Source organism: Balaenoptera ricei, chromosome 9 (genome assembly GCF_028023285.1).
Source record: "Balaenoptera ricei isolate mBalRic1 chromosome 9, mBalRic1.hap2, whole genome shotgun sequence".
Classification (NCBI taxonomy): Eukaryota; Metazoa; Chordata; class Mammalia; order Artiodactyla; family Balaenopteridae; genus Balaenoptera; species Balaenoptera ricei.
In genome coordinates, this window is record NC_082647.1 from 101,473,385 (window position 1) to 101,498,986 (window position 25,602).

A 25,602-nucleotide genomic window follows, 5' to 3' on the forward strand; every position below is an offset into this window, starting at 1 on the left:
ATGTATTGAATTTTATTAGCTTTTCCATTCTTGAATTGATAAATTAAACTGCCTGATTGAGATATTTGTAGATATAGCTTTAGATTCAATTTGTGCAAGTTTCATTTAGGAATTTTGAATCTATTGTATGTATGTTGTGTATGTGCTATGTGCTGTTTTAGGTTTTAGTAGCAGGATTAATAAGCTGGTATTATAAAGTTGTAATTTGTATGCTTTCAAATGCTCTGGAGCTGTATAAAAGAATTAAATTATATGTTTATTGAAAACTTAATAGAAGTAATCTAAAGCCCGACTGAGCCCAGACTTTTTTTTATTAAAAGTAATTCTTATAACATCTTTAAATTTTCTTTGATGAACTATACTGATTTTATTCAGCTTCTGCTGAGAGACAATTTGTTCAATATGTAAAACAGCTAAGAATTTATTTTACATCAATCTTACCCAGAAACTATGCAGTGTGGAAATTAGCAGTGTTGATTTTATATCATAGCAGTTTTCTTTGGGAGAAGAAAACTGGCTAGATATTTCCTTGGGATGGTATTGATATTAAATTCAGAGAGACGGGGATGAACATTATTAAATGACAGAAGTAGCAGTTCTTTTCAAGGGTTAATTTTCTCCCCAGCATTTTATTTTTAAAAAATTCTGAACCTATAGAAAAGTTGTAAGAACAAAATCTTTAATGTATTAATTGTTGTTCTTAGGTGCATTTTATCTGGTGTTTGAATATATGGACCATGATCTGATGGGACTACTGGAATCAGGCTTGGTTCATTTTAATGAAAATCACATAAAGTCATTTATGAGACAGCTCATGGAAGGTCTGGATTATTGTCATAAGAAGAACTTTTTGCATCGAGATATTAAATGTTCAAATATTCTTCTAAATAATAGGTATGATATGAGTTTGATATATATGTTTAAAATGAGTCTTATATAATGTATACCTTGATTCTGTTAAAAAGATTTAAAATTTAGGTTTTTATTGCTCAGACTATTTTAACAAAATCAATATTACAGCTTGGGCTACGTCTGAAGTTGTGTTAAATATACTTTAGTTGATTAACTTCCAATAATAGTTTGTAATGTATGTAAAATAATACTTAGTTGACTTGTTGAAGTTCCATCCATCCCCTCAATCCAAGCAATTTAATAGGATTAATTGGATCAAACCTCTAAAGAACTTTACAGTCCCTTTGACCTTATATAAATAGGGGTTTTCGAGTCATAAAGACCTGAGTTTGAATCCACATAATAGTTTGAATCTATATACTAGTATACATAAACCATATAGTAGTTTAAGTGACCTTGGGCAAACTACTTAACCCCTCCTTTTCTTTTGTTGTTGTTGCTCAATAACAGCTGTCATACTTCCATGGGGGGGCGGGGGGGGAGGGAAGTAATAAAGATTATAGGCACCCCCCCAACCAAAATACTTAGTTGACCCTCTCATTTGATATTCTTCCAAATAATGTGAATGGTGGTTCTAATAATTAATGATGTGATTTCAGTTTTAGGTTAAGAATAGGTTTTAGCATCTTTTTTAATTTGGAATTTTTTAAAGAAACAGTCATCACAGTTTTAAAGTGAACTTTTTTTGAAGTGTATATGCACGTACATACATACATACATACATATGCAAAGCTTATGTTAGATATTTCACTGACAACATAACCTGAACTCTGATAATTCTCTTGTAATCGGTACTCTTTGTTGGTTTAAGTGAGGCATGCCTGGTCCTGATTTTAGTCAGTAGAAAGTGTTCTATAGAGCACCATGTCACTCTAAGAACTGGAAAATTAAACATAAATTTAAAATGATGTGATTCATTTCTTGTGCATTATTGGCTGGAATTGAACAAGTAATTTGTCTTATTACCAAAGTAGTATGAATTACCTCATTTTGTTTTATTTTCATTGAAGTGTACTTTTCTAAATAGGAACTAAATAGTACTGAGAAACTGTTATATTAGTACTATTACTATATATAATAATATACTATATATATATATATCATAATAATGTAACAACAGTACTAGTGTAGTAGTAGCTGAAATTATCCAAAGAAAAGTACTAACTTAACTTTTGCCTTATATTGTTGTGAGTTTATCTATTTGCCTTTTCCTGTAGAACCTTGGGTACTGCAGTATAATCGAAGTTTCAGTTGTATCAGTGAATTTTTGGTTAGTTCTAGGAATAGAACATGAATGTGTACTCTCAATTCAGAGTAGACTAATATTTTTTGTTCATTTTATCTTACTTCCACCAGAGGGCAGATAAAACTTGCAGATTTTGGACTTGCTCGATTGTATAGCTCAGAAGAAAGGTAAGAATATTTTCAAATGAATATTATAGACATTAGTGACCAGTTTTAGAAGCTATATTAAGAATACCTTATTGATAGTTTATTTTTTAACAAAAGGGAAATTTTCTTTTCATGGTTAAATACATGAAATAATGAAGTTTTATACCATGTTGGGTTGATTATTTTAATTACAAAATTTTATACATTAAATCAATGTAAAAATAATAGATTTTTTAATACTTAGAGGTAAATATAATTTCTTTTAAAATGTGCCATTATAAATGTTTCTTAAATGAACTTAGGAATTTTTAAATAAAATTCATGCTTAAACTTCTAATGCATGTCCAGACGTTAAGATGTTTGTAATTTTTGTGTTTAATGAAAAACCTTAGTAAATGCTTTTTATGTTACATGTTTAAACTTGTATATTTTGTTTTAATTATTATTTTGGACTTACTTAAAACTTTTTTTTTTAACTATAGTTATATCTATATATAAATATGTGTGTTTGTTTTAAACTCCCTAGAACCTTTTATTTAAACAAACTATTGTGAGGAAATTCAGTGTATAACTTCTTTGTGTGGAGCTTCTGTGGCTAAAGTTAGGGATTCGTATCCCATTTGGCTCCTTTTGTGCCTGATGGTAGTGAAATTGATTTGTCTTATTAGGATTATTCTTAGAAGAATAATATGTAATTTCAAAATAAAGTATTTTTGTGAAGTAGGGGATTTTATATAAACTATGAAATTAACTGGGTTTAATATCTCCAGTTTATTAGCCCATTCCTTTCTTGTCAGACAGCATTATTTCTTTATACATATATAATATATATACATATATTTATAAATTCCTTATTACAGTTCTATAATTTATTTAGTGTAATCATAATTGGATATAATAAAATATCAGTTAATTGGAGTTCTTAGCAATAGTTATTTATGTTCACTGAATCTTTGCCAGTTTCTGGTTAGTTGAAAAAAAAATCCCCTTTTTGAATTTTTTTTTAAGAGTAAAAAATTTGTTTGTTTTTTAATCTTGCAGCGCCTGTGAAATAATTCTGAAAATTATTTTTAGTGTTTAGAGGTTTTTAAATGGTATGTTTTGGATACATTAGAGTTCTGTTAAGCTCAGACTGTGGTAGGGACAGCTTGTTACGGACAGGGCTCCAGTGCCCTGTGCCTACTTTAGGCAGAGCTTTTCGGCCTTTGTTTTAACTTACTACACTTTTAATTAATATTTTATTTTAAGAAAAGGTTGTATGTTTTTGCTTGTTTGTTTGTTTGAAGTTGTTCTAGAGCTTAACAGCTCTAACCCTCATTTTGCGTTTGAGAAAACGGAGACCTAGAAAGGGTTGAGTGACTTGAAAGATCCAAAAATATTTGTTAGTATCATCAAGAGTGTATAGCTCAAAGTTTCCAACTCCCAATTATTTATTCTTTTCATTGTGTATAATAGTGCCTTTTGATAGAATTTGAAGGAAAAAAATAAATTGGTCCTTACGTATACTTAATCCAAAACTTCACTTGAAGTGTACTTTTTGAATGACTAAATTTCAATGACTGTTCTTTAGGGGGAAATTCTTCTTAATTAAGGATTCTACCTGCTTAGCTGGTTAACTGAGATTTCACTGTAGTTTGGTTATCCTTTCTTAATAGAAGTATATGTCTATCATACTTTGACTATAAATCCCTTTCTTCTTGTTTTCATGTTAGGTTTCTGTGGAGATGGAGAACAGCTAAATTACCATTTTCCATCTCATAGATTCTTTTTATGCAGATATTTGTTCACGTTGAAATAGATATGTTCCGGAAGAACTGACTGTAGAGCCAAATTTTATATGTCAAAATCCATTTTCCCATTGATTTTTTTTTTTTTCTCTTTTAAAATGGAATGTTGGGTTTCAATGGAGTGTCAGGGGTGTGGCGTGTTCACTGAACCTTGGTCCCCATTGCCTTGCTGAATTGATATAAGAATTTTGAACTTAAGGAAGTAGGAAATTTAAAATCCCATAACTTTGCATCTTCAGGTAATGTATGCTGAAATTTTCTGCTTAATCAAATTTGTAAGTTAAAAACTTGGTATATCATTTGGTTTTATAAGCAAATATCCTTCAGGGTTATGTACATCTTTAAAACTACTCTTTTTTAGATTCAAATAATTCGTTTCTTTAAAACCGGAGAAGTAGGCTTAATTTAATGGAATGACTTTAAAATACACATACTGTTCTAGTAAATTTTAATAACATACTGAAATTCACTGCCTTTAGCAGAATCACTGTATTATCCCAAGTTTTCTAGATATTTCTTGAAATAAACATACAGCAAATGATTTCCATCCATATTTCTTTATCATAAGCAGAAAGAAACCATAATACCCCCATCCAAATATTTTTTGAAGTATTTTCTAAGTAATTAGCTATTACAGATAGAATGAAGTGTTCAAGAAATTATTGTAGGGTTTCTTGTTTTTTTCAAAATAGAGCAGATTTCAGCTTATCACTGTATAGCATCAGTTACATCTCTCTCACTTATTTGATTTGGTATATCTTTTTTTTTTTTAATTAATTTATTTTTATTTTTGGCTACATTGGGCCTTTGTTGCTGCGCCTGGGTTTTCTCTAGTTGCGGTGAGCAGGGGCTACTCTTGATTGCAGTGCGCGGGCTTCTCATTGCGGTGGCTTCTCTTGTTGTGGAGCACGGGCTGTAGGTGCACGGACTTCAGTAGTTGTGGCACGTGGGCTCAGTAGTTGTGACTCGTGGGCTCTAGAACGCAGGCTCAGTAGCTGTGGTGCATGGGCTTAGTTGCTCCACGGCATGTGGGATCTTCCCAGGCTAGGGATCGAACCCGTGTCCCCTGCGTTGGCAGGCGGATTCTTCACCACTGCACCACCAGGGAGGTCCCAGTATATCTGTTTTGAATTTGAGGAAAACTTGTTGGAGCTACAGCTAGTATGTAGGAATTGAGCATGGGGTTGTGGGTGACCAGTATGGATCTCCTCTGTCACGTGTGCTACAATAGAGGAAAGGCGAACCACTGGGCTAAAATTAGGGGGGAAAGTGATTCCTTTAAACTTGAATCATTTTCTTGTTTTGAACATCAGTATTCATGCTTTGCTCTATTTGGCCTTGGGAAATATAGAACTTGAGAACAGAGGTTTTTGCCTCATTTCTTCATATCTGTTCAGTTTTTTAGTAGCTGTTTTAAGTCCAACTTTCCCCAGGACTTTTAGCCACAATGATAAATCCTCTTCTGAGTTCTTATTTTACCAAGTCTTTGCTACAGTGCTTTTCCAAGTAATGGAGTATCTTTTTCTCTTTATGTGACCGTCTCATATGAAAAAATATGCACTTTACATGTAAGTTGAAATTAATTTCACTTTCTAGAGAAGAAACTATAACTTAACACATTTACTTTTTTAATGGAAGGAACTCAAAATCCTTAGGCCTAAATCAGGAAACTTTGGCTCTAGTCCTGGCATTTCCATTTTACCAGTTTTGAAATATTGGACAAGTCACTTAATATCTCTGTATGTCATTATTCTCAACTTTAAGATGAAGGATTTCAAATCTGTAAGATATTTATAGTGTATTGGAAAACCTTTCTTTCCTGGTCCTGAAAGTTACAGTGAACAAAATAGCTTTTTAAACATGTTTGAAGGCAATATCGCCATCTAGTGGCTTTTCATAAAATTGCCATTAAAACCAAAACTAAATTTTCCCAAACCTATGTAGGGTGTGAATGGAAGAATTACCTACCTCTTGCTGCTTGTCCAGGGACTAGATGAAATTATATTCAGAATTAAAATTGCCTCCTTAGTGCTGGTCTTTTTACTTTTGTTCTTATCTTTTCACTGGAGCTAGAATTGTAGTTACTTTAAAGACAGGGATCATTATTTTAAACTTTTGTGTTTTATATGCCTTAAAGCATAAAACACATTCATAGTAACTGCTTGATTAATTCTGATCCTTCAAATGTTATATTAATTATATTAATATTAATTGTTGGCCCTTCAAATGTTATATTTTATTTTTGCCAAATGAAGTATGCTCATTTAGTCTTCCAGCAAGTTGTGTGATATTTCCATTTCTGCATCTCCCTTAAAGCTCCTTATGTATCTAATAAAGTCTATAAATGCGAAATATTTTGATAGCATCAAATATTTAAAATTACCTGAGATTTCACATGAAAGTTTTATGATGACTTTACATTTTAATATCTTGTTAACCACATTAAAGTAGAAGGTTTGAAAAATAAAAGAAGTATTGCTGGTGGTGGTGCCACTTCCCTAGTAGACAAAGAAATAGTGTCTGCTTTCTTTTCAAAAACTGTTAATGAGACTTATTTACAGATGAAGATATTCAGTAGAAGTTGAAATTCAGAATATTTAATGTCGAGACCATTATTTCTGGATTTTTACGAAGGTAGTTTCTAGCCGTCCAAGAGGAACAGCTTGTTGGAGTTACTGTTTTCTTTTTCTAATTTAATGTCAGAGGGATTTTATGTGTGTGTGTTTTGCTAGGTTATGGAATTATTGCTTGGGATTTAACTTTAATTGTGGGAATAAATTGGAGTGGTTCTTTTTCTATTTTTAGGGTTTTCTGTTTAAAGTATTAATTTATTCTGTAACACCTAAGAACCTCACTATATGTTTTTCCATCCTGTTTCTTTTTCAGTAGGGATGAATTTGTTTTTTGTGAAAAGACTGGGTAGATATCTCAATAATGTAATTTTTTTTTTTAGTCCACGAAAGGAAAAAAAAACATCGTATGTGTGATGTCACATCAGTTTGTGTTTTCTCTTTGTGATGTAAACAAGACCGTCTTTAGGATGTTGACAGTGGGTAGCCAAACCTAGTAGCCCAAGTTCTAAATGTTCAATTTTGAGGATTCTGGTTTTTATTTATTTGTCTAACTTTGGATGATCTATTTTCATTATTATATCAGTACTTTAGTTTTCTTGGGATTTAAATGTCCTAGTTTCAAAACAGTTTCAGTATCTTATACTTCTGTCTTTACATTGGTAAACACAACAACCTAATCATACCATGGAATATTTTCTTCATAATACTATAAGCGAATATTGAATTGGGTGATTTGAGATTGGCTTTATTCTCTGCTAACTCCACCCACCTTGGAATTTTCTTTTATGATTAAAGTCCTTCTGTCTGCATACTTTCTCAGTGTTTGCTTTTTCCTCATTAAGCCCTAAGGTAAAAAGTGAGGTATGGCACCTATTTTGTAAGAGTTTTGAGTAAATTATCATGAGTTTTTCCTTGACTTTAATAAAACAATCATTTTCATTGTCTTTTGTCAGTGTTAACTTTAAAAAGTACATTAAAAAGCTTATTTAAAATGTTTATTTAAAACATTTAAAATATAATTGCAGCACCACTATCTTCTTGAAAGTTTTTTTGCCACCTCTGTTCTCTCCGTGGCTCTATCTCCTAGCTCTAGAAAATGAGCATTTGCTCAGCCTTCTCAGGAAACTGATAGTTCAGTGTGGGCAGAGCAAGAACCAAGTAATAATTTTGTAGGTCTTGTGTGGATATTCTCCCAGAGGCAGCAGTGTGTATTGAAGGTGTAAACGTTGGCATTTTATTTTATACTATCACTTTGACTGCACTTTGGAAAGTAGATTGACCTTGTAAGTCTGCAAGCGAGGGCAATCAGTTAGAAAGCTGTTGCAATAAACCTAGGTAGGATATGGGGGACTTACTTCCCTGGCGGTCCAGTGGTTAAGACTTCGCCTTCTATTGCAGGGGGTGCGGGTTTGATCCTTGGTCGGGGAGCTAAGATCCCACGTGCCTCGTGGCCAAAAAACCAAAACATAAAACAGAAGCAATATTGTAACACATTCAATAAAGACTTTAAAAACGGTCCACATCAAAAAAAAAAAAAAAAAAGTAGTGATTATTAAAAAAAAAAAAAAAACCTAGGTAGGATAATTATGGCTTTAACTAGGCAATGGGCATAGGTGTTGGAAAGATGGAGATGAATGATATCATAAGATATAGAATCGTTAGAACTTGATGGTTGACTATTGTGTTGGTAGACACATCCCTGCCTTTACCCCTACAGTAAGATTTCTGCTTAAGGAACTGCATAAATGGTTTATTAATTAGGAGAAGCTAAACTTGCAACAAAGAGAACCTCAAAATTCAGTGGCTTAAAGAATAAGAAGTTTATATTTCTCACTCAGTAATCTGGAGCAGTTGTTACTTTACCTTGCTGCACAATTGATAATACTTCACCATATTGTTTGATCAAATGGTGACTCTGCTTCATACAGTCATTTAAGGATCCATATTGGAAGATTTGCTGCCTTTCTTCACATGCTTTCCAAGTCTATCACCATGTCTGTCAGCTAGAAGCTAGGAAAGAGGCGGGAGGGGTGTTATGAGCCAGGCCAAGAAATGGCACCTGTGTTCACGTTCCTTTGGCGAGAACTTGGTCATGTGGCCACACCTAACTGCAGTGAGGGTGGGAAATGTAGTGTAGGTGGGCAGCTCCCATTGAAGAAAGGAAGAACAGATTTTAGAAGACAGCTTAGCAATCTCTGCCATAAACTGTGATGCTGTTTGCTGAGACAGGAAACGGGAAGCAGGTTTACGGCAGACGATAATAAATTTCCTTTTGGATATGTTAAGATACACGTACTTATAGGACTTCTAAATTTGCATGTGTAATAAGAATGCACAAGTGATCCTAAGGTAACATCAATTGGAAAAAGATAACTTATGTTTTTCTGTAGCAATGTTATGATACAGAAATTTAAGTTATTTTTCTGAGGAAAAATCAAAAGGAGGAAAGTAGGGTAAAATTAGAAGGGAATGGGGAGATGGCATGAGGAAAAAGACTGTGTTTATTGTTATGTAGTTATGGCATAAATCAGTTGATTAAAAATATTGATAAGTACTTACTGTATGCCAGACACTGACCTAGGTAATACCTATTGGCTATGTAGTAGAGATATGAAAGACAGATCAATCCCTGGTCTCATTACATAGTCATGAAAGAAGGTAGACAACGAACCTGTTGGATAGCGGAAAGAATTTAAAGTACCAAGTGCTACAAAGCAAATAAAATAGTGTCTGTAGGGATACTGTGAGCTTGGGGGTGGCTGCTTGGGTAATTTTGGCTAAGGCAGTTAGGATAGAATTCTTTGAGAAGTAAAATTGAGCTAAGACCTGAGTGATGAGAAGAGGATAACTTAATGAAGACCTAGGCAGATAACATTCCAAGTAGAAGGAACTCAGCAACTGCAAGGCCTGGAAACAGACTTGGAAAGTTTAGGGGGGCCAAGATGTTGCCCAGTGTAAAAATAGGAAGTGAGATACTCCAGGGTATAGTCTTATCACCTGAGGTAAAGTATAAATTTTATTTAGTTGCAGTGGGAGATCACTGGACAGTTTAAGCAACTAACTGATATGACTTGGTTTTACGCTTAAAAAACTTAAAAGTGGGGGACGAAAGCTAGAGATAAGAGGCAAGGAAACTAGTAAAGAGACTGTTGCGGTAGTACCAGAAAAAAGATAATAGTGGCTCCGACTTAAAGTTGGTAGTGGCTCAGATTTCCTTGAAATCGTGGGAAATGGTTGCATTTAGGACCTATTTGGATGTAGAGTTGACAGAAGTTGTTGATAGATTAGATGTGAGATTTGAAGGAAAAAGAAAACAAGGATGACTCCTGGGTTTTTGACCTTAGAAGTTGGGTTGGTGTTAAAAATAGGTCCCAAATTTCTTTTGTAGTTTTGGTAGGTGTTTACGTAGTGGATTCTGAAGGAGACATGGCATTTGGGCATACGATGAACTTAGCTAGCTGAACTCTTTCCATGTTTTTCTCAAAAATATAAGTTATGCTCTAAAAGAAATGTGTAGACTTTATGTATTGTTGGAAAAGTGAAGCATTTGAAAGCTAATTTAGGTATTTCCTATTATATGATTTTTTTTTCATTTCTTAGAAGGGTCTTTAACAGAGTTTATCAACTGTGGTTTGTGAATTTTAATTTGGATTATCCAGAATCTCCAAAGACTTCAAGGGCCTAAAATCTTGCTCTGATCATCTGTTTGCCTTTTACCTATTCAGACCAGACAGGAGGCTGAGCTGCCTGCCAGCCTGGGGCTGTACCCTTAGGGCAGTGCTCGCCTTGTTAGGAATACAGCGCTGCTTGTGGTGCGTAGTAGGGTCCGGAAGGCCATAACTGTGTCACACCTCCCCTGAAGGGCAAAGTGTTGGAATCTATTACTGAGCAGATTATCTTTGATCTCTATTCTGTTGATAGTTCATTGATTGTAAAGAGAAATGTTGGGAGGGTGCTTTGTTTTACAAAAAATATATATCAGTATGAATATTTATTTACTTCATAAATGAAAGGATTTCCACAATTTAGAGATTGTATTAGTGTTTTAAAATTGAGCTTTCTATGTCAAATTTTACTGTTGAATGTTTCCAGTCTTTACGTAGTTCTTATTTTTCTTCTGACAGAAACTGAGCATTTGGATATATTTGGAAAAGCTATTAATTGGTATACATTAAGTACTTTTGCTGTACACCTAGAAGTATAGTTCATCTAGCTCTGTGTTTAATCATTTTTGAAAATGTACTAAATATTTTCACTTCTGAATTTGATGAGAGTTAATGAAAAAGTGAACTGGTCTAATTTTAACTGCTAAAGATGACTGTGTTTAAATGTTGCCTAGAACTTGATATATCATACAGTTAAAAAACAAAATTCAGCTGAGTAAATTCAAAGATCTAATTGGTTTTATTAAACACTTCCTGACTCAGGCCGCATCCCATCTAGTAAGTAGAAGGGAGCTCCGAGGAGCTATACAAAATGGAAGGTTTTTAAAGGCAGAAGGGGGCAGGGACAAGAAAGTTATACTAGCAGAAAGCAGATTGTCCATGGCGCAAGGTCACTTTCCTTTAAGGGATGGGAGGGGTCTGTGTGGCAGGTGACCTCACTAGTGCTGACCAGGAAATTCCAGACCGATTGGTTAAGATGCCTTTCCTGGGAGGGGCTGAATCTGCAGTTAGGTTAGGTAGTAAGTCTTGGTTTGCTGGTGTGGGAGTTAACACAAGTAACTCCATTTTGGATCTGTTGTTTCTTTTTAACACACAAATAAAATAATCTTTTATTTAAATATAAAATTTACTAACCTTAATTTGTGTAATTTCTCCATATAATACAGCAGACTTTAATTTTTTTAAATATATTTTAAAACATTTCTTAACATAAAAAGATAAAAAATTAACTGTTTACTGACAGATTTACATTAGTTTAAACATTTTTCTTGAGACTGTAGATACCTAGTTGTACCTTAGTAGCAAGATCATACGTTTCACATGCTCATAGATCTTTGAAATATTTTAGAAAACTACTTACCATAATTTTCTCAAACTTTGTTCCCCCACCCAGCTAATTCATATATGTCACCTAAAGTTGCAGGGCCATATATAGTAAAAGGTCTGCCCTATGCCCAACGTTGTTCTGGGCTTAGTGTGTGGGTACTATTTTTTTCATAATAAAGAATGGTCTTTGAGGTCTTTTGATTTTTCTGGGAACATAGAGAAAACAAAATAGTTCATTACAGTGGTAAATATGGTGTAAATTTAAGAATATGAAAACAAATCTTTCTTTAAAAATAAATCTGTTGTTAATAAAAGATTAGACTTTATGGAGATGGGTCTTTCACCCTGTTTTAAAGGAGGTATAGATTTGAATGAGAAAAATGGGAAGGAATTTCAAATTTAAAAGGTGTTAAGACATAAAGAGGTGAACATATTTTTAAATGATTAAATCCAGCTTAATTAGCACAGCTAGAGTTTAAAAGATTTCCTCGTTATGTGAAGATAAGTGATGCTAGTAAAAACAAGCAAAAATCACTAAGAAAAGTAATTTAATAATGTTAGAAAAATCTAATCCTAGTTGGCTATTGAAAACATACTTCTTAGACTATCTTCTCTTTTCACAATTTATACCAAAGTCAAGTATCACTTTTTCCCTGGCTTTGGCACACTATTACTATAGTCCTATCTGTGGTAATGTGCTGGTGTCCTCGATGGCTTACAGTCTAAGTGTTTAAATTATTTGGAGAAATTTGGCAGTGTGGGAGCAGGCTACTCAGGTCTTAGGCTGCCTGGAACTTCAGACCTACAGTTGGCAAGAGGGAATTGCTTTATAAATTATATGCTCCTTTTTTTCCTTCCCCAAACTGGTCCAGGTCCAAGCCAACCTCAGGTAACTGGGCTGGGAATACAGCCATTCTGGGAAATTTCCTGTGATACAGCCTTTGCATCCTTGTGATTTGGAGGATATTTGGAAAGGAAGAGAAGTTTAGAATTGACCTAAAGACATACGTGATCACACAGAACAGTCGAAGAACTGCCTCTAACTTCTTAGACCGTCTTTACTCATGTGAATCAGCTACAATAGGATCATTCTCAGAGGAGTGAAAACACTTATACAGCTTACTAGATAATATCTTCTATGACAACATGGTAGTAGTATATATATATATGTCCTCATTGTTAGAAGGTGACAAAGGAATCATCTGATAAAGTATCTTACCTATCGCTAGTGGTTCCTGGCAGAGTAGACCCGAACTACTACAGTCTACATTTCTGTACTTTCTATTCACATACCAAAGTGCGTTAAAATCAATGAAATATTGCCAAGGAAAGATATGCCCAGTTGAAAACTTTTGTTAGGTGGTTACAGTTTGAACCGTATCTTGCCATACATTAGTGATTTGCCAGATTTGGTCAAAATCATCAATGCCAACAGTTGATATAAAGATCTTTCTTTGACCGTATTACACTTAAAACAAGCCAACAACTTTTTATTTTTATATATTAAGGGAATTTTTCAGGTAATCACATTGCTTTCAGATGTATTTTATGATCTTGTATTAGATGTCATAGCATGTCTGTAGGCAGATGAAAGTAGTTTTAGTTAGGATTGTAGGATTGCTTTGATTAGCCAAATAATATTTCTTAAGAGAACTTCTCTTTTTCTAACACATACTGACTCTAAAGAGTGCTTTCTGTGTTTTTTAGTCGTCCATATACTAACAAGGTCATCACTTTATGGTACCGTCCACCTGAACTGCTGCTGGGAGAAGAAAGATACACACCAGCTATTGATGTATGGAGCTGTGGGTAAGATAGGCTTATTGACTGGTTAATTTACTTGAAACTTGGTAGTGAAGTAAAATCATACCATTTGGTAATGGTGGATATTTTTCCCATTAGATGTATCCTTGGTGAACTCTTCACTAAAAAACCTATATTTCAAGCAAATCAGGAGCTTGCACAACTAGAATTAATAAGGTAAGCTTGTGATTTTAATATTTGTAATATCTGTAGGAAGTTAAAATTTTTTCACGCTTGTGTTTCTAGGAGAACATCATGTTTCTGTTGAAGGCTGATGATTGCTGAATGGAGGAGAAACTAGAATGCAGGCACTCTGATAATTGTTCTAGTAAAATTAAGGATCTTAAAGTCCCTAGATATTTTGTGATTAGATTAATGTGTTTGAGTCCCTAAAGATAAGACTGGGAAGGAGGAGTAAATATGAGGGGGGAGAGAATGAATGGTAGATTCTGTTTTTTTTCGGAGTGTGGCAGTATGGAAGAATTAATGTTTGGGGATATTTTAAAGAAATACTCTTTTACATATGTATATGCACATGTGTTTATATGTATATGTATATGCAGACATACCAAAATACATGCATATACTCACTAGCATAGGTCTTCATTATTTGGAGCCTATTATAGGACCTAGGTCATAGGACTTATGTGTTAATCATCTTTCTCTTTAATATTTTAAATAAATTTCTTTTTTATAAAAGAGCTTTGGTTTTCATATATAATAATATTAATTTGCAACTTGTAAGATTTGCATGAGTGTTTCAAAATATGGATGAGAATTTTTAGGGAAGATATTGGTATAAGGCACATACATACCCATGTACTGTGAACCTTCCCTTCAGCAGACTTATTGGACTAATTGATGCTCTACATTCCATCTGTAAATAATACTAGCTTGATAACATAGCAAGCTGAATATTTGCAGCTAGTAGATTACCACTCTATAGTAAGGCTACGTATTTATTCCACCAGTTGAAGAGTATGACGACCAAGAGGTAGTTGTTGCCCGTTTTGTATACAAACATTTTATTATTGTACATATGTTGTTTAATTAACTATAGACAGATGCAGTGCTTTGCAAAGACTTAACAGAGTTGGCTAATGTAGAATCCCATTCAGTGAGTCCTCTGATGAAAGAGAAGGCCATGGCCCTATGTCAGAAAGTTGGGAAATGCACATTTATACACTTTTAGTAAAAATAAAATGTTTAAATCATGTATCTGTGTATCTTTCTTTTTCTTTTTTTTTTTTTTGGTAATGATTTTCTCTAACCCATTTTTTCAGTTAGCCAACTATTGTTCCTAATTGTATTGGATACTAGGGTTTCTATTAATGATGTTAGTATTTATTTAGTTTATACATGATACAAGTATTGTTCTAGGAATTCCACCTGAATTACTTCAGTTAAGTTGTGTCTTGTTTTTACAGTTAAGAAAACAACCTTAGAGAGGTGAAGAATTTGTTCAGAGTCATACAACTAGCAAGTGGCAAAATTGAGATTTGAATCTAGATAGTTTTACTTATATCTAAACTTACAACCAATTCTCTATACTATGTAGGAAATAAAACTTGCTGGAACTTTTAGTATGACACAAACACCAAGAATTAACAAAGACAGCATGAAAAATTTCTGCAGAATATTAATACAAAAATTCTAAAACGAGTGATTAGCCAGTAGTATGTAATGTTTTATTAAAAATTAACTTGCAGAGTCAAGTAGGGCCATCCTAAGAATACAAGAATGTTTTAGTTTTATGAATTCCATTATTATAATTCATCATTTTAATAGACATAAAATAATATGTCTCTCTTGATAGTGTTGAATAGGCATTTGCTGAAATTATAAACTGCTAATTAAGTGTAGAGGCATATTTCTTTAACATGATAAAATATGTATCACAAACGGACTAAATAATATTTAGTGGTGAAATACTAGAAATAAAGGCAATAATGAGAAAAAATTGACTAGCAGTATCATTATTTTAAGAGTGTTATAGAAGCACTAACTAGTTAACTAGTAGTGTTAGAAAAGTGAACCCAATAAGAGGTGTACTATCATAATTTGTATCTGATAGCATTGCATACATGCAGCATGCAAGGAAATCACCTTAAATTCCTTGAATAAAAAATTTGGTAAAATGGCAAGTGTTAAAAATGTGTGTGTATATACACACTGTGTGTGTGTGTGTGTGTATGTATGTATATACACACAGCATACTAATATATATTATATACTAATACATATATTCTAAAGCAATAGCTTTTAAAGACTATGTACCAATAATAACCAGTTAGAAACATAGGGAGTGGAGAGCATGTTTAACAAAACCACCACCATATATACTCCAGGAATATTGAAAACTATGATGTTTCACCTAAAATTGTAAAGAAGATTTGAATAAGTGTTGGAGAGGCATATCTCGTTTTTGGCTAGGAAGCCTTTTTTTTAAACATCATTATTGGAGTGTAATTGCTTTACAATGGTGTGTTAGTTTCTGCTTTATAACAAAGTGAATCAGCTGTGCATATACATATATCCCCATATCTCCTCCCTCTTGCATCTCCCTCCCACCCTCCTTATCCCACCCCTCTAGGTGGTCACAAAGCACGAGCTGATCTCCCTGTGCTATGCGGCTGCTTCCCACTAGCTAGCTATTTTGGTAGTACATATAAGTCCATGCCACTCTCTCACTTCGTCCCAGCATACCCTTCCCCGTCCCCGTGCCCTCAAGTCCATTCTCCACATTTGCGTCTTTGTTCCTGTCCTGACCCTTGGTTCTTCATAACCGTTTGTTTTCTTTAGTTTCCATATATATGTGTTACCATATGGTATTTGTTTTTCTCTTTCTGACTTATTTCACTCTGTATGACAGACTCTAGGTCCATCCACCTCACTACAAATAACTCAATTTTGTTTCTTTTTATGGCTGAGTAATATTCCATTGTATATATGTGCCACATCTTCTTTATCCATTCATCTGTCGATGGACACTTAGGTTGCTTCCATGTCCTGGCTATTATAAATAGAGCTGCAATGAACATTGTGGTACATGACTCTTTTTGAATTATGGTTTTCTCAGGGTATATGCCCAGTAGTGGGATTGCTGGGTCATGTGGTAGTTCTATTTTTAGTTTTTTAAGGAACCTCCATACTGTTCTCCATAGTGGCTGTATCAGTTTACATTCCCACCAACAGTGCAAGAGGGTTCCCTTTTCTCCACACCCTCTCCCACATTTATTGTTTGTAGATTTTTTGATGATGGCCATTCTGACTGGTGTGAGGTGATACCTCATTGTAGTTTTGATTTGCATTTCTCTAATGATTAGTGATGTTGAGCATTCTTTTATGTGTCTGTTGGCAATCTGTATATCTTCTTTGGAGAAATGTCTGTTTAGGTCTTCTGCCCACTTTTGGATTGGGTTGTTTGTTTTTTTGATATTGAGCTGCATGAGCTGCTTGTAAATGTTGGAGATTAGTCCTTTGTCAGTTGCTTCGTTTGCAAATATTTTCTCCCATTCTGAGGGTTGTCTTTTTGTCTTGTTTATGGTTTCCTTTGCTGTGCAAAAGCTTTTAAGTTTCATTAGGTCCTGTTTATTTGTGTTTTTATTTCCCTTTCTCTAGGAGGTGGGTCAAAAAGGATCTTGCTGTGATGTATGTCATAGAGTGTTCTGCCTATGTTTTCCTCTAAGAGTTTGATAGTGTCTGGCCTTACATTTAGGGCTTTAATCCATTTTGAGTGTATTTTTGTGTGTGGTGTTAGGGAGTGTTCTAATTTCATTCTTTTACATGTCGCTGTCCAGTTTTCCCAGCACCACTTATTGAAGAGACTGTCTTTTCTCCATTGTATATTCTTGCCTCCTTTATCAAAAATAAGGTGACCTTATGTGTGTGGGTTTATCTCTGGGCTTTCTATCCTGTCCTGTGGATGTATATTTCTGCTTTTGTGCTAGTACCATACTGTCTTGATTACTGTAGCTTTGTAGTATAGTCTGAAGTCGGGGAACCTGATTCCTCCAGCTCCGTTTTTCTTTCTCAAGATTGCTTTGGCTAGTCGGGGTCTTTTGTGTTTCCATACAAATTGTGAAATTTTTTGTTCTAGTTCTGTGAAAAATGCCATTGGTAGTTTGATAGGGATTGCATTGAATCTGTAGATTGCTTTGGGTAGTATAGTTATTTTCACAATGTTGATTCTTCCAATCCAAGAACATGGTATATCTCTCCATCTGTTTATATAATCTTTAATTTCTTTCATCAGTGTCTTATAGTTTTCTGCATACAGGTCTACAGGTCTTTTGTCTCCTTAGGTAGGTTTATCCCTAGGTATTTTATTCTTTTTGTTGCAGTGGTAAATGGGAGTGTTTCCTTAATTTCTCTTTCAGATTTTTCATCATCAGTGTATAGGAATGCAAGAGATTTCTGTGCATTAATTTTCTATCCTGCAACTTTACCAAATTCATTGATTAGCTCTAGTAGTTTTCTGGTAGCATCTTTAGGATTCTCTATGTATAGTATCATGTCATCTGCAAACAGTGACAGTTTTACTTCTTTTCTGATCTGGATACCTTTTATTTCTTTTTCTTCTCTGATTGCTGTGGCTAAAACTTCCAAAACTATGTTGAATAATAGTGGTGAGAGTGGGCAACCTTGTCTTATTCCTGATCTTAGTGGAAATGGTTTCAGTTTTTCACCATTGAGGACGATGTTGGCTGTGGGTTTGTGTCATATGTGGCCTTTATTATGTTGAGGAAAGTTCCCTCTATGCCTACTTTCTGGAGGGTTTTTATCATAAATGGGTGTTGAATTTTGTCGAAAGCTTTTTCTGCATCTATTGAGATGATCATATGGTTTTTAATCCTTCAGTTTGTTAATACGGTGTATTACATTGATTGATTTGCATATATTGAAGAATCCTTGCGTTCCTGGGATAAACCCCACTTGATCATGGTGTATGATCCTTTTAATGTTCTGTTGGATTCTGTTTGCTAGTATTTTGTTGAGGATTTTTGCATCTATGTTCATCAGTGATATTGGCCTGTAGTTTTCTTTTCTTTGTGACATCTTTGTCTGGTTTTGGTATCAGGGTGATGGTGGCCTCGTAGAATGAGTTTCGGAGTGTTCCTCCCTCTGCTATATTTTGGAAGCGTTTGAGAAGGGTAGGTGTTAGCTCTTCTCTAAACGCTTGATAGAATTCGGCTGTGAAGCCATCTGGTCCTGGGCTTTTGTTTGTTGGAAGATTTTAAATCGCAGTTTCAATTTCATTGCTTGTGATTGGTCTGTTCATATTTTCTATTTCTTCCTGGTTCATTCTTGGAAGGTTGTGCTTTTCTAAAAATTTATCCATTTCTTCCAGGTTGTCCATTTTATTGACATATAGTTGCTTGTAGTAATCTCTCATGATCCTTTGTATTTCTGCAGTGTCAGTTGTTACTTCTCCTTTTTCATTTCTAATTCTGTTGGTTTGAGTCTTCTCCCTTTTTTTCTTGATGAGTCTGGCTAATGGTTTATCAATTTTGTTTATGTTCTGAAAGAACCAGCTTTTACTTTTATTGATCTTTGCTATTGTTTCCTTCATTTCTTTTTCCTTTATTTCTGATCTGATCTTTATGATTTCTTTCCTTCTGCTAACTTTGGGGTTTTTCGTTCTTCTTTCTCTAATTGCTTTAGGTGTAAGGTTAGGTTGTTTATTTGAGATGTTTCTTGTTTCTTGAGGTAGGATTGTATTGTTATAAACTTCCCTCTTAGAACTGCTTTTGCTGAATCCCACAGGTTTTGGGTCATCATGTTTTCATTGTCATTTGTTTCTAGGTATTTTTTGATTTCCTCTTTGATCCCTTCAGTGACCTCTTGGTTATTAAGTAGTGTATTGTTTAGCCTCCATGTGTTTGTATTTTTTAACAGATTTTTTCCTGTAATTGATATCTAGTCTCATAGCGTTGTGGTTGGAAAAGATACTTGATATGATTTCAGTTTTCTTAAATTTACCAAGGTTTGATTTGTGACCCAAGATATGATCTATCCTGGAGAATGTTCCATGAGCATTTGAGAATAAAGTGTATTCTGTTGTTTTTGGCTGGAATGTCCTATAAATATCAATGAAGTCCATCTTGTTTAATGTATCATTTAAAGCTTGTGTTTCCTTATTTATTTTCATTTTGGGTGATCTGTCCATTGGTGAAAGTGGGGTGATAAAGTCCCCTACTATGATTGTGTTACTGTCACTTTCCCCTTTTATGGCTGTTAGCATTTGCCTTATGTATTGAGGTGCTCCTATGTTGGGTGCATAATTATTTACAATTGTTATATCTTCTTCTTGAGTTGATCCCTTGATCATTATGTAGTGTCCTTCTTTGTCTCTTTTAATAGTCTTTATTTTAAAGTCTATTTTGTCTGATATGAGAATTGCTACTCCAGCTTTCTCTTGACTTCCATTTGCATGCAATATCTTTTTCCATCCCCTCACTTTCAGTCTGTATGTGTCCCGAGGTCTGAAGTGGATCTCTTGTAGACAGTATATATATATGGGTCTTTTTTTTTGCATCCATTCAGCCAGTCTGTGTCTTTTGGTGGGAGCATTTAATCCATTTACATTTAAGGTAATTATCAATATGTATCTTTCTATTACCATTTTTTAAATTGTTTTGGGTTTGTTATTGTAGGTCTTTTCCTTCTCTTGTGTTTCCTCCCTAGAGAAGTTGCTTCAGCATTTGTTGTAAAGCTGGTTTGGTGGTGCTGAATTCTCTTAGCTTTTGCTTGTCTGTCAAGGTTTTAATTTCTCCATCAAATCTGAATGAGATCCTTGCTGGGTAGAGTAATCTTGGTTGTAGGTTTTTCTCCTTCATCACTTTCAATATGTCCTGCCACTCCCTTGTGGCTTGCAGAGTTTCTGCTGAAAGATCAGCTGTTAACCTTCTGGGAATTCCCTTGTATGTTATTTGTTGTTTTTCCCTTGCTGCTTTTAATATTTTTTCTTTGTATTTAATTTTTGATAGTTTGATTAATATGTGTCTTGGCGTGTTTCTCCTTGGGTTTATCCTGTATGGGACTCTCTGTGCTTCCTGGACTTGATTGACTATTTCCTTTCCCATATTAGGGAAGTTTTCAACTATAATCTCTTTAAATATTTTCTCAGTCCCTTTTTTTTTCTCTTCTTCTTCTGGGACCCCTATAATTCGAATGTTGGTGCATTTAACATTGTCCCAGAGGTCTCTGAGACTGTCCTCAATTCTTTTCATTATTTTTTCTTTATTCTGCTCTGCGGTAGTTATTGCCACTATTTTATCTTCCAGGTCACTTATCCGTTCTTCTGCCTCAGTTACTCTGCTATTGATGCCTTCTAGAGAATTTTTAATTTCATTTACTGTGTTGTTCATCATTGCTTGTTTGCTCTTTAGTTCTTCTAGGTCCTTGTTAAACGTTTCTTGTATTTTCTCCATTCTATTTCCAAGATTTTGGATCATCTTTACTATCATTACTCTGAATTCTTTTTCAGGTAGACTGCCTATTTCCTCTTCATTTGTTTGTTCTGGTGGGTTTTTACCTTGCTCCTTTATCTGCTGTGTGTTTCTCTCTCTTCTCATTTTGCTTAACTTACTGTGTTTGGGGTCTCCTTTTCACAGGCTGCAGGTTTGTAGTGTCCGTTGTTTTTGGTGTCTGTCCCCAGTAGCTAAGGTTGGTTCAGTGGGTTGTGTAGGCTTCCTGATGGAGGGGACTAGTGCCTGTGTTCTGGTGGATGAGGCTGGATCTTGTCTTTCTCGTGGGCAGGACCACGTCCCGTGGTGTGTTTTGGGGTGTCTGTGACCTTATTATGATTTTAGGCAGCCGCTCTGCTAATGGGTGGGGATGTGTTCCTATCTTGCTAGTTGTTTGGCATAGGGTGTCCAGCACTGTAGCTTGCTGGTCTTTGAGTGGAGCTGGGTCTTAGTGTTGAGATGGAGATCTCTGGGAGAGCTTTTGCCATTTGATATTATGTGGAGCCGGGAGGTCTCTGGTGGACCAGTGTCCTGAACTCGGCTCTCCTACCTCAGAGGCACAGGCCTGACACCCGGCCGGAGCACCGAGACCCTGTCAGCCGCACGGCTCTCTCTGGGCTTCTATTTCAGCAGCAGCAATGTGACTCTGGACGGTGTGAGCCACTTTTTTCGCCAGTTGGCCAAGGAGAAGTGTGAGGGCGCCCAGCGACTCTTGAAAATGCAAAACCAGTGCTGTGGCCGTGCCCTCCTCCAGGATGCGTGGAAGCCTTCTCAAGATGAGTGGGGTGTAAAACCCAGGACGCTGTGGAAGCCACCATTCTTAGGGAGAAGAACCTGAACCAGGCACTATTGGATCTGCGTGCCCTGGGTTCTGCCTGCGCCCCTTTTTTTTTTTAAGATGGCAGTTCATCGTATATTAGTCATTATAGTCCTAATGAGAATTTCAAAAGACTTTTTTAAAACAACAGTTGATTTTAATGTTTATCTGGAGGCATGAACCTGAAAATAGCTAGGAAAATTCTTTAAAAAGAAGGACAATTTGGCATATCATATGTTAAATTAAAATTTTAGTAACTAAAACCATTTTGTACTGGCACAAGATACACAGATGAATTAGTGGAATTATATGGGAAATTCAGAAGTAAAGAAAGTTCATATGGACCTCAGAATATAATACAGTAGACATTTCAAATCAGGGAGTTAATTGAATAGTATTTATTGATTGCTGGTTGTGTACCAATTAACCAGTACTGAGGATACAGTGGAGGTTGGGAATTGTATCCCCAGTGCCTAGTAACTGGCACACAACTTTTTCTGCTTTCTTGTTGGGGGAGACAGAGAAAACAAACAAATTAATAAAATACATCAGGTGGTGATGAGTGCAGGGGATAGAAGACGATAGGAGGCAGCGCTGGGCATGGAGCCAGGGAAAATCTCTCCCATAGGTACCATCTGAGCAGAGAGCTGAGTGAACAGCAGAGTCATGATCCTGAGGCATGAGCGTGTTTGGATGATTTTATGGACGTGTTAAGTCAGTTAGGGAACCGTATGGGAAACAAAAAGAAAGCTCAAGCCATCCAGTTAGTGGCATACTGTACAGTTACTAAAAAGGAAATGGTAGATCTGGAGATGTTGATATGCAAAAGCAACACTGTCACGTGAAAAGAGCAGTTTTACAGAAGGCTGTGTTTGGTTTGGTCCCACATGGGTGAGACAAACACATCAAAAGAGTCTGGAATTGTTAATCTGAACATGGATTTGTGAGAGGGTTAGGGAAGGGACTGTTTTACTTTCTACTTTATATGTTTCAAAATGTCTTTGGGTTTTGGTAAGATATCAAGTATTTATAATAATACAAAAAAAGATGCTTCAATTTTGATTTTATAGCATTAATTATTTTTAAAACATGAAGAAAAAAAGGACGTTTCTGGTAAAAGAGACACGTCTCCTTGATTTGAAGGAGGTGGCAGAGTATATTGAAAGGGGCAGGCTTTGGAATCTTACAGGCCTGGGTTCTAATGCCAGCTCAGCTACTTCCTGCTCTTGGACTTAGGGTAAGTTCCATAATGCTATAAGTTTCTTTCTTCACAAGTAAAACAGGACAAATAACGTGCTTAGGATTGTAAAAATTAACGTGTTTCCTAGTACATATTTACTTCTTCCTCTCATCTTATTTGCGGTAATGCTGGAATGTTTCCGCAATCTAAAGCCTCAGGAATGATGAGTTCTAGGATCTACTTTGTACAAATACATATAAATGGATCAAGGATGGTAATCCTAATGAGAATCTGTCTTAAAGAGCTTCACACTACAGTGGTCAAGTTATTTGTACTTTACCTGGTTCCAGAAAATACTTCAGGCAGATTACAAAAATTTTGTGATAAGAAGTAGCATGAAGTAAAAGTAATGGCAAAGAGAGAGAAAAACATAGGTGGGGGCAAAAAAAGGGATGAATGAGAGCACAAATGTTTTTACATGAGAGTAACACTTTTAACTCTTAAGTGTTCTGGCAGCCAGTGAAAGAACCTTTATATCACACAATGTATATTGCTTATGGAATAAAAAACAATCATGGAAGAAATTAAAAGTAGATTTGGAATGAGAAGAAGTCCCCGCACACATACACAAAGCCTCAGGTCACACAGGTAAAATTTTTACAACTTTAAAGGCATAGGCTTTGGTTGTTCCAGAATATAGGAAAAGAAGGAAAGTTTCCATATTTTAAAAAGTGAAGCATGTATACCTTCATAAATCAATAGCATAAAAATTTCTTTAGAATTGTACTTCTTAATCTTTTTGGTCTCTTCTTTATACTCTTAAACATTGTGAAAGATCCCAGGAGCTTGTTTATGTTGATTGTATGTATTGAAATTTAAAACTGAGACGTAAAAATATTTATTAATTCATTTTAAAACAATATATTAACATAACATTTTAATTGTAAAAAGTTTATATTTCCCAAACTAAAATAAATGTTGGTGAAATGAAAAGCATTGTTTCACATTTTTATAAATCTTTTAATGTCTGTCTTAAACATCTGCATAAACATCTGTGATATGCTGTTTTCAATAGTCTTTTCAGATAATTGTGCATATTCTTCCTTGAAACTTCAGTAAGTGGCAGTTTTTTTTTACAGGTTAGTCATAATGTGCAGTCTGTAACCACAGATTTTGTACTCTAATATATTGAAATCCATTGGTTTATCTTACACTCTGAATAGATCTTTTACCTGTGATGATTTTATAACATTATGTATTGATCATTTGATAATATTGGATCACTGAATTGAGCAGATCTTCTAAAGTGTAACATTTCATTATATAGTATTTGTTATGACCACTAATCTCATCAGAAAAGCCTTTAGGTATTTATTTTGAAGCTGTCAAGTTCATGGTGTAGATATAAGTCTTCTAGTATTCTGATTTTCTCCTGAAAGCTTGAATTTTATAATTGACAGTAAATGCTGCAATTGTCTTCCTTGAAGTAATAAGCTGACTTTGTTCCTGTTTAAGAAAATGTCTGGCAAATACCCAAGTATGAATGACCATAGTTTGTTAGTTGTTTTTGCAGGTAAAAATGGTGGTTCATGAAAAAAGCAGCTACTTCAGCTTGCAACTCAAATAATTGCACAAGTGCTTCTCAAGATAACTATCACTTTGTTGTGCAACTGAAGTGCTTTATGAGTATTTTCTATTTCATTGCTAAGAATATTGAAAAGATACGTACTCAATTGTAAGGGTTTAATAATAATAATTTTTACTGCTTCAACAAGTACCTTCTTAAGTGAAACTGTCCCCCTGTCTCCCCACCAAGATTATGTGGTAGTGAAGAGTATTTACTGCTAATTGTCTGGTGCCACTGCCTCAAGTCATGCTAAGGTGCCAGTAGTTTTACCCACTACTGGCTTAATACCATCAGTGCAAAGTCAACACATTGAAAAGTATAAATAATGTCTTAATAATACCTTTGACCTTCCAGACCCCTGAAGGGTCTAGGGGACACCGAGTGGTCTTTGGACCCCATTTTTGCAAACTGCTGATGTATACCAACTAAAAAGTAGAATACAGCATTACACTAAAATAACAGTACTTTGATTAGGCCCAAGTGGTATTCCTCTTTTGAATGTATGAATGACTAAATATTCAAAAATCTCTTAATTGGAAAATCTCTTAATCTCTTACTAATGTCATAAATATAATTCATGACATTAGTAACTCAGGGAAGAAAATGCAGGTGATGATTATAATAGAGTTTCTAAAAATCAAACTGATAGAACTAAAGAAGTATCCTTTTAAAATTTAAAAGCCACAAAAATAAAACCCATAGTCAAAAGGAATAAATCAATGCTTTCTAAGCAGGAGGTATATGTGAATTTGTATGTGTCTGTGAATATCTTTACTGTGTGTTGTGTTTCTCAAACTAAAAGTTATCATCTTTCCCAGTGGTAAACAATGAAAGTACTCCCATTAAAATAAGAAACCAAACAAAATTACCTAACATTGTGTGGCATGATTAGCATTTTAACATTGTTTGGAAATTGCCACATAATGTAGCATACCACGATGATAAAGAGGAATACATGTTTGAAAAAATATAGATGAATTTTGATTATAGGTGATGATAATAAACCTGGAAAGCCTCAAAGAAACAACTGTTAAAAGAAAACTGTGTTAGG

At 34.7% G+C, this 25,602-nt stretch overlaps 1 protein-coding gene across 4 annotated transcripts in view; it reads left to right on the forward strand.

Moving 5' to 3' along the window:
• CDK13 (cyclin dependent kinase 13) overlaps positions 1-25,602 on the forward strand; it is a 112,054-nt gene that overhangs the window by 70,269 nt on the left and 16,183 nt on the right. For all 4 annotated transcript variants that reach the window (XM_059934208.1, XM_059934210.1, XM_059934209.1 and 1 more), the window contains exons 6-9: positions 705-894; positions 2,269-2,325; positions 13,363-13,464; positions 13,558-13,635. In XM_059934208.1, coding sequence (XP_059790191.1) covers positions 705-894; positions 2,269-2,325; positions 13,363-13,464; positions 13,558-13,635 — 427 coding nt within the window. The remainder of the gene's footprint in view (positions 1-704; positions 895-2,268; positions 2,326-13,362; positions 13,465-13,557; positions 13,636-25,602) is intronic.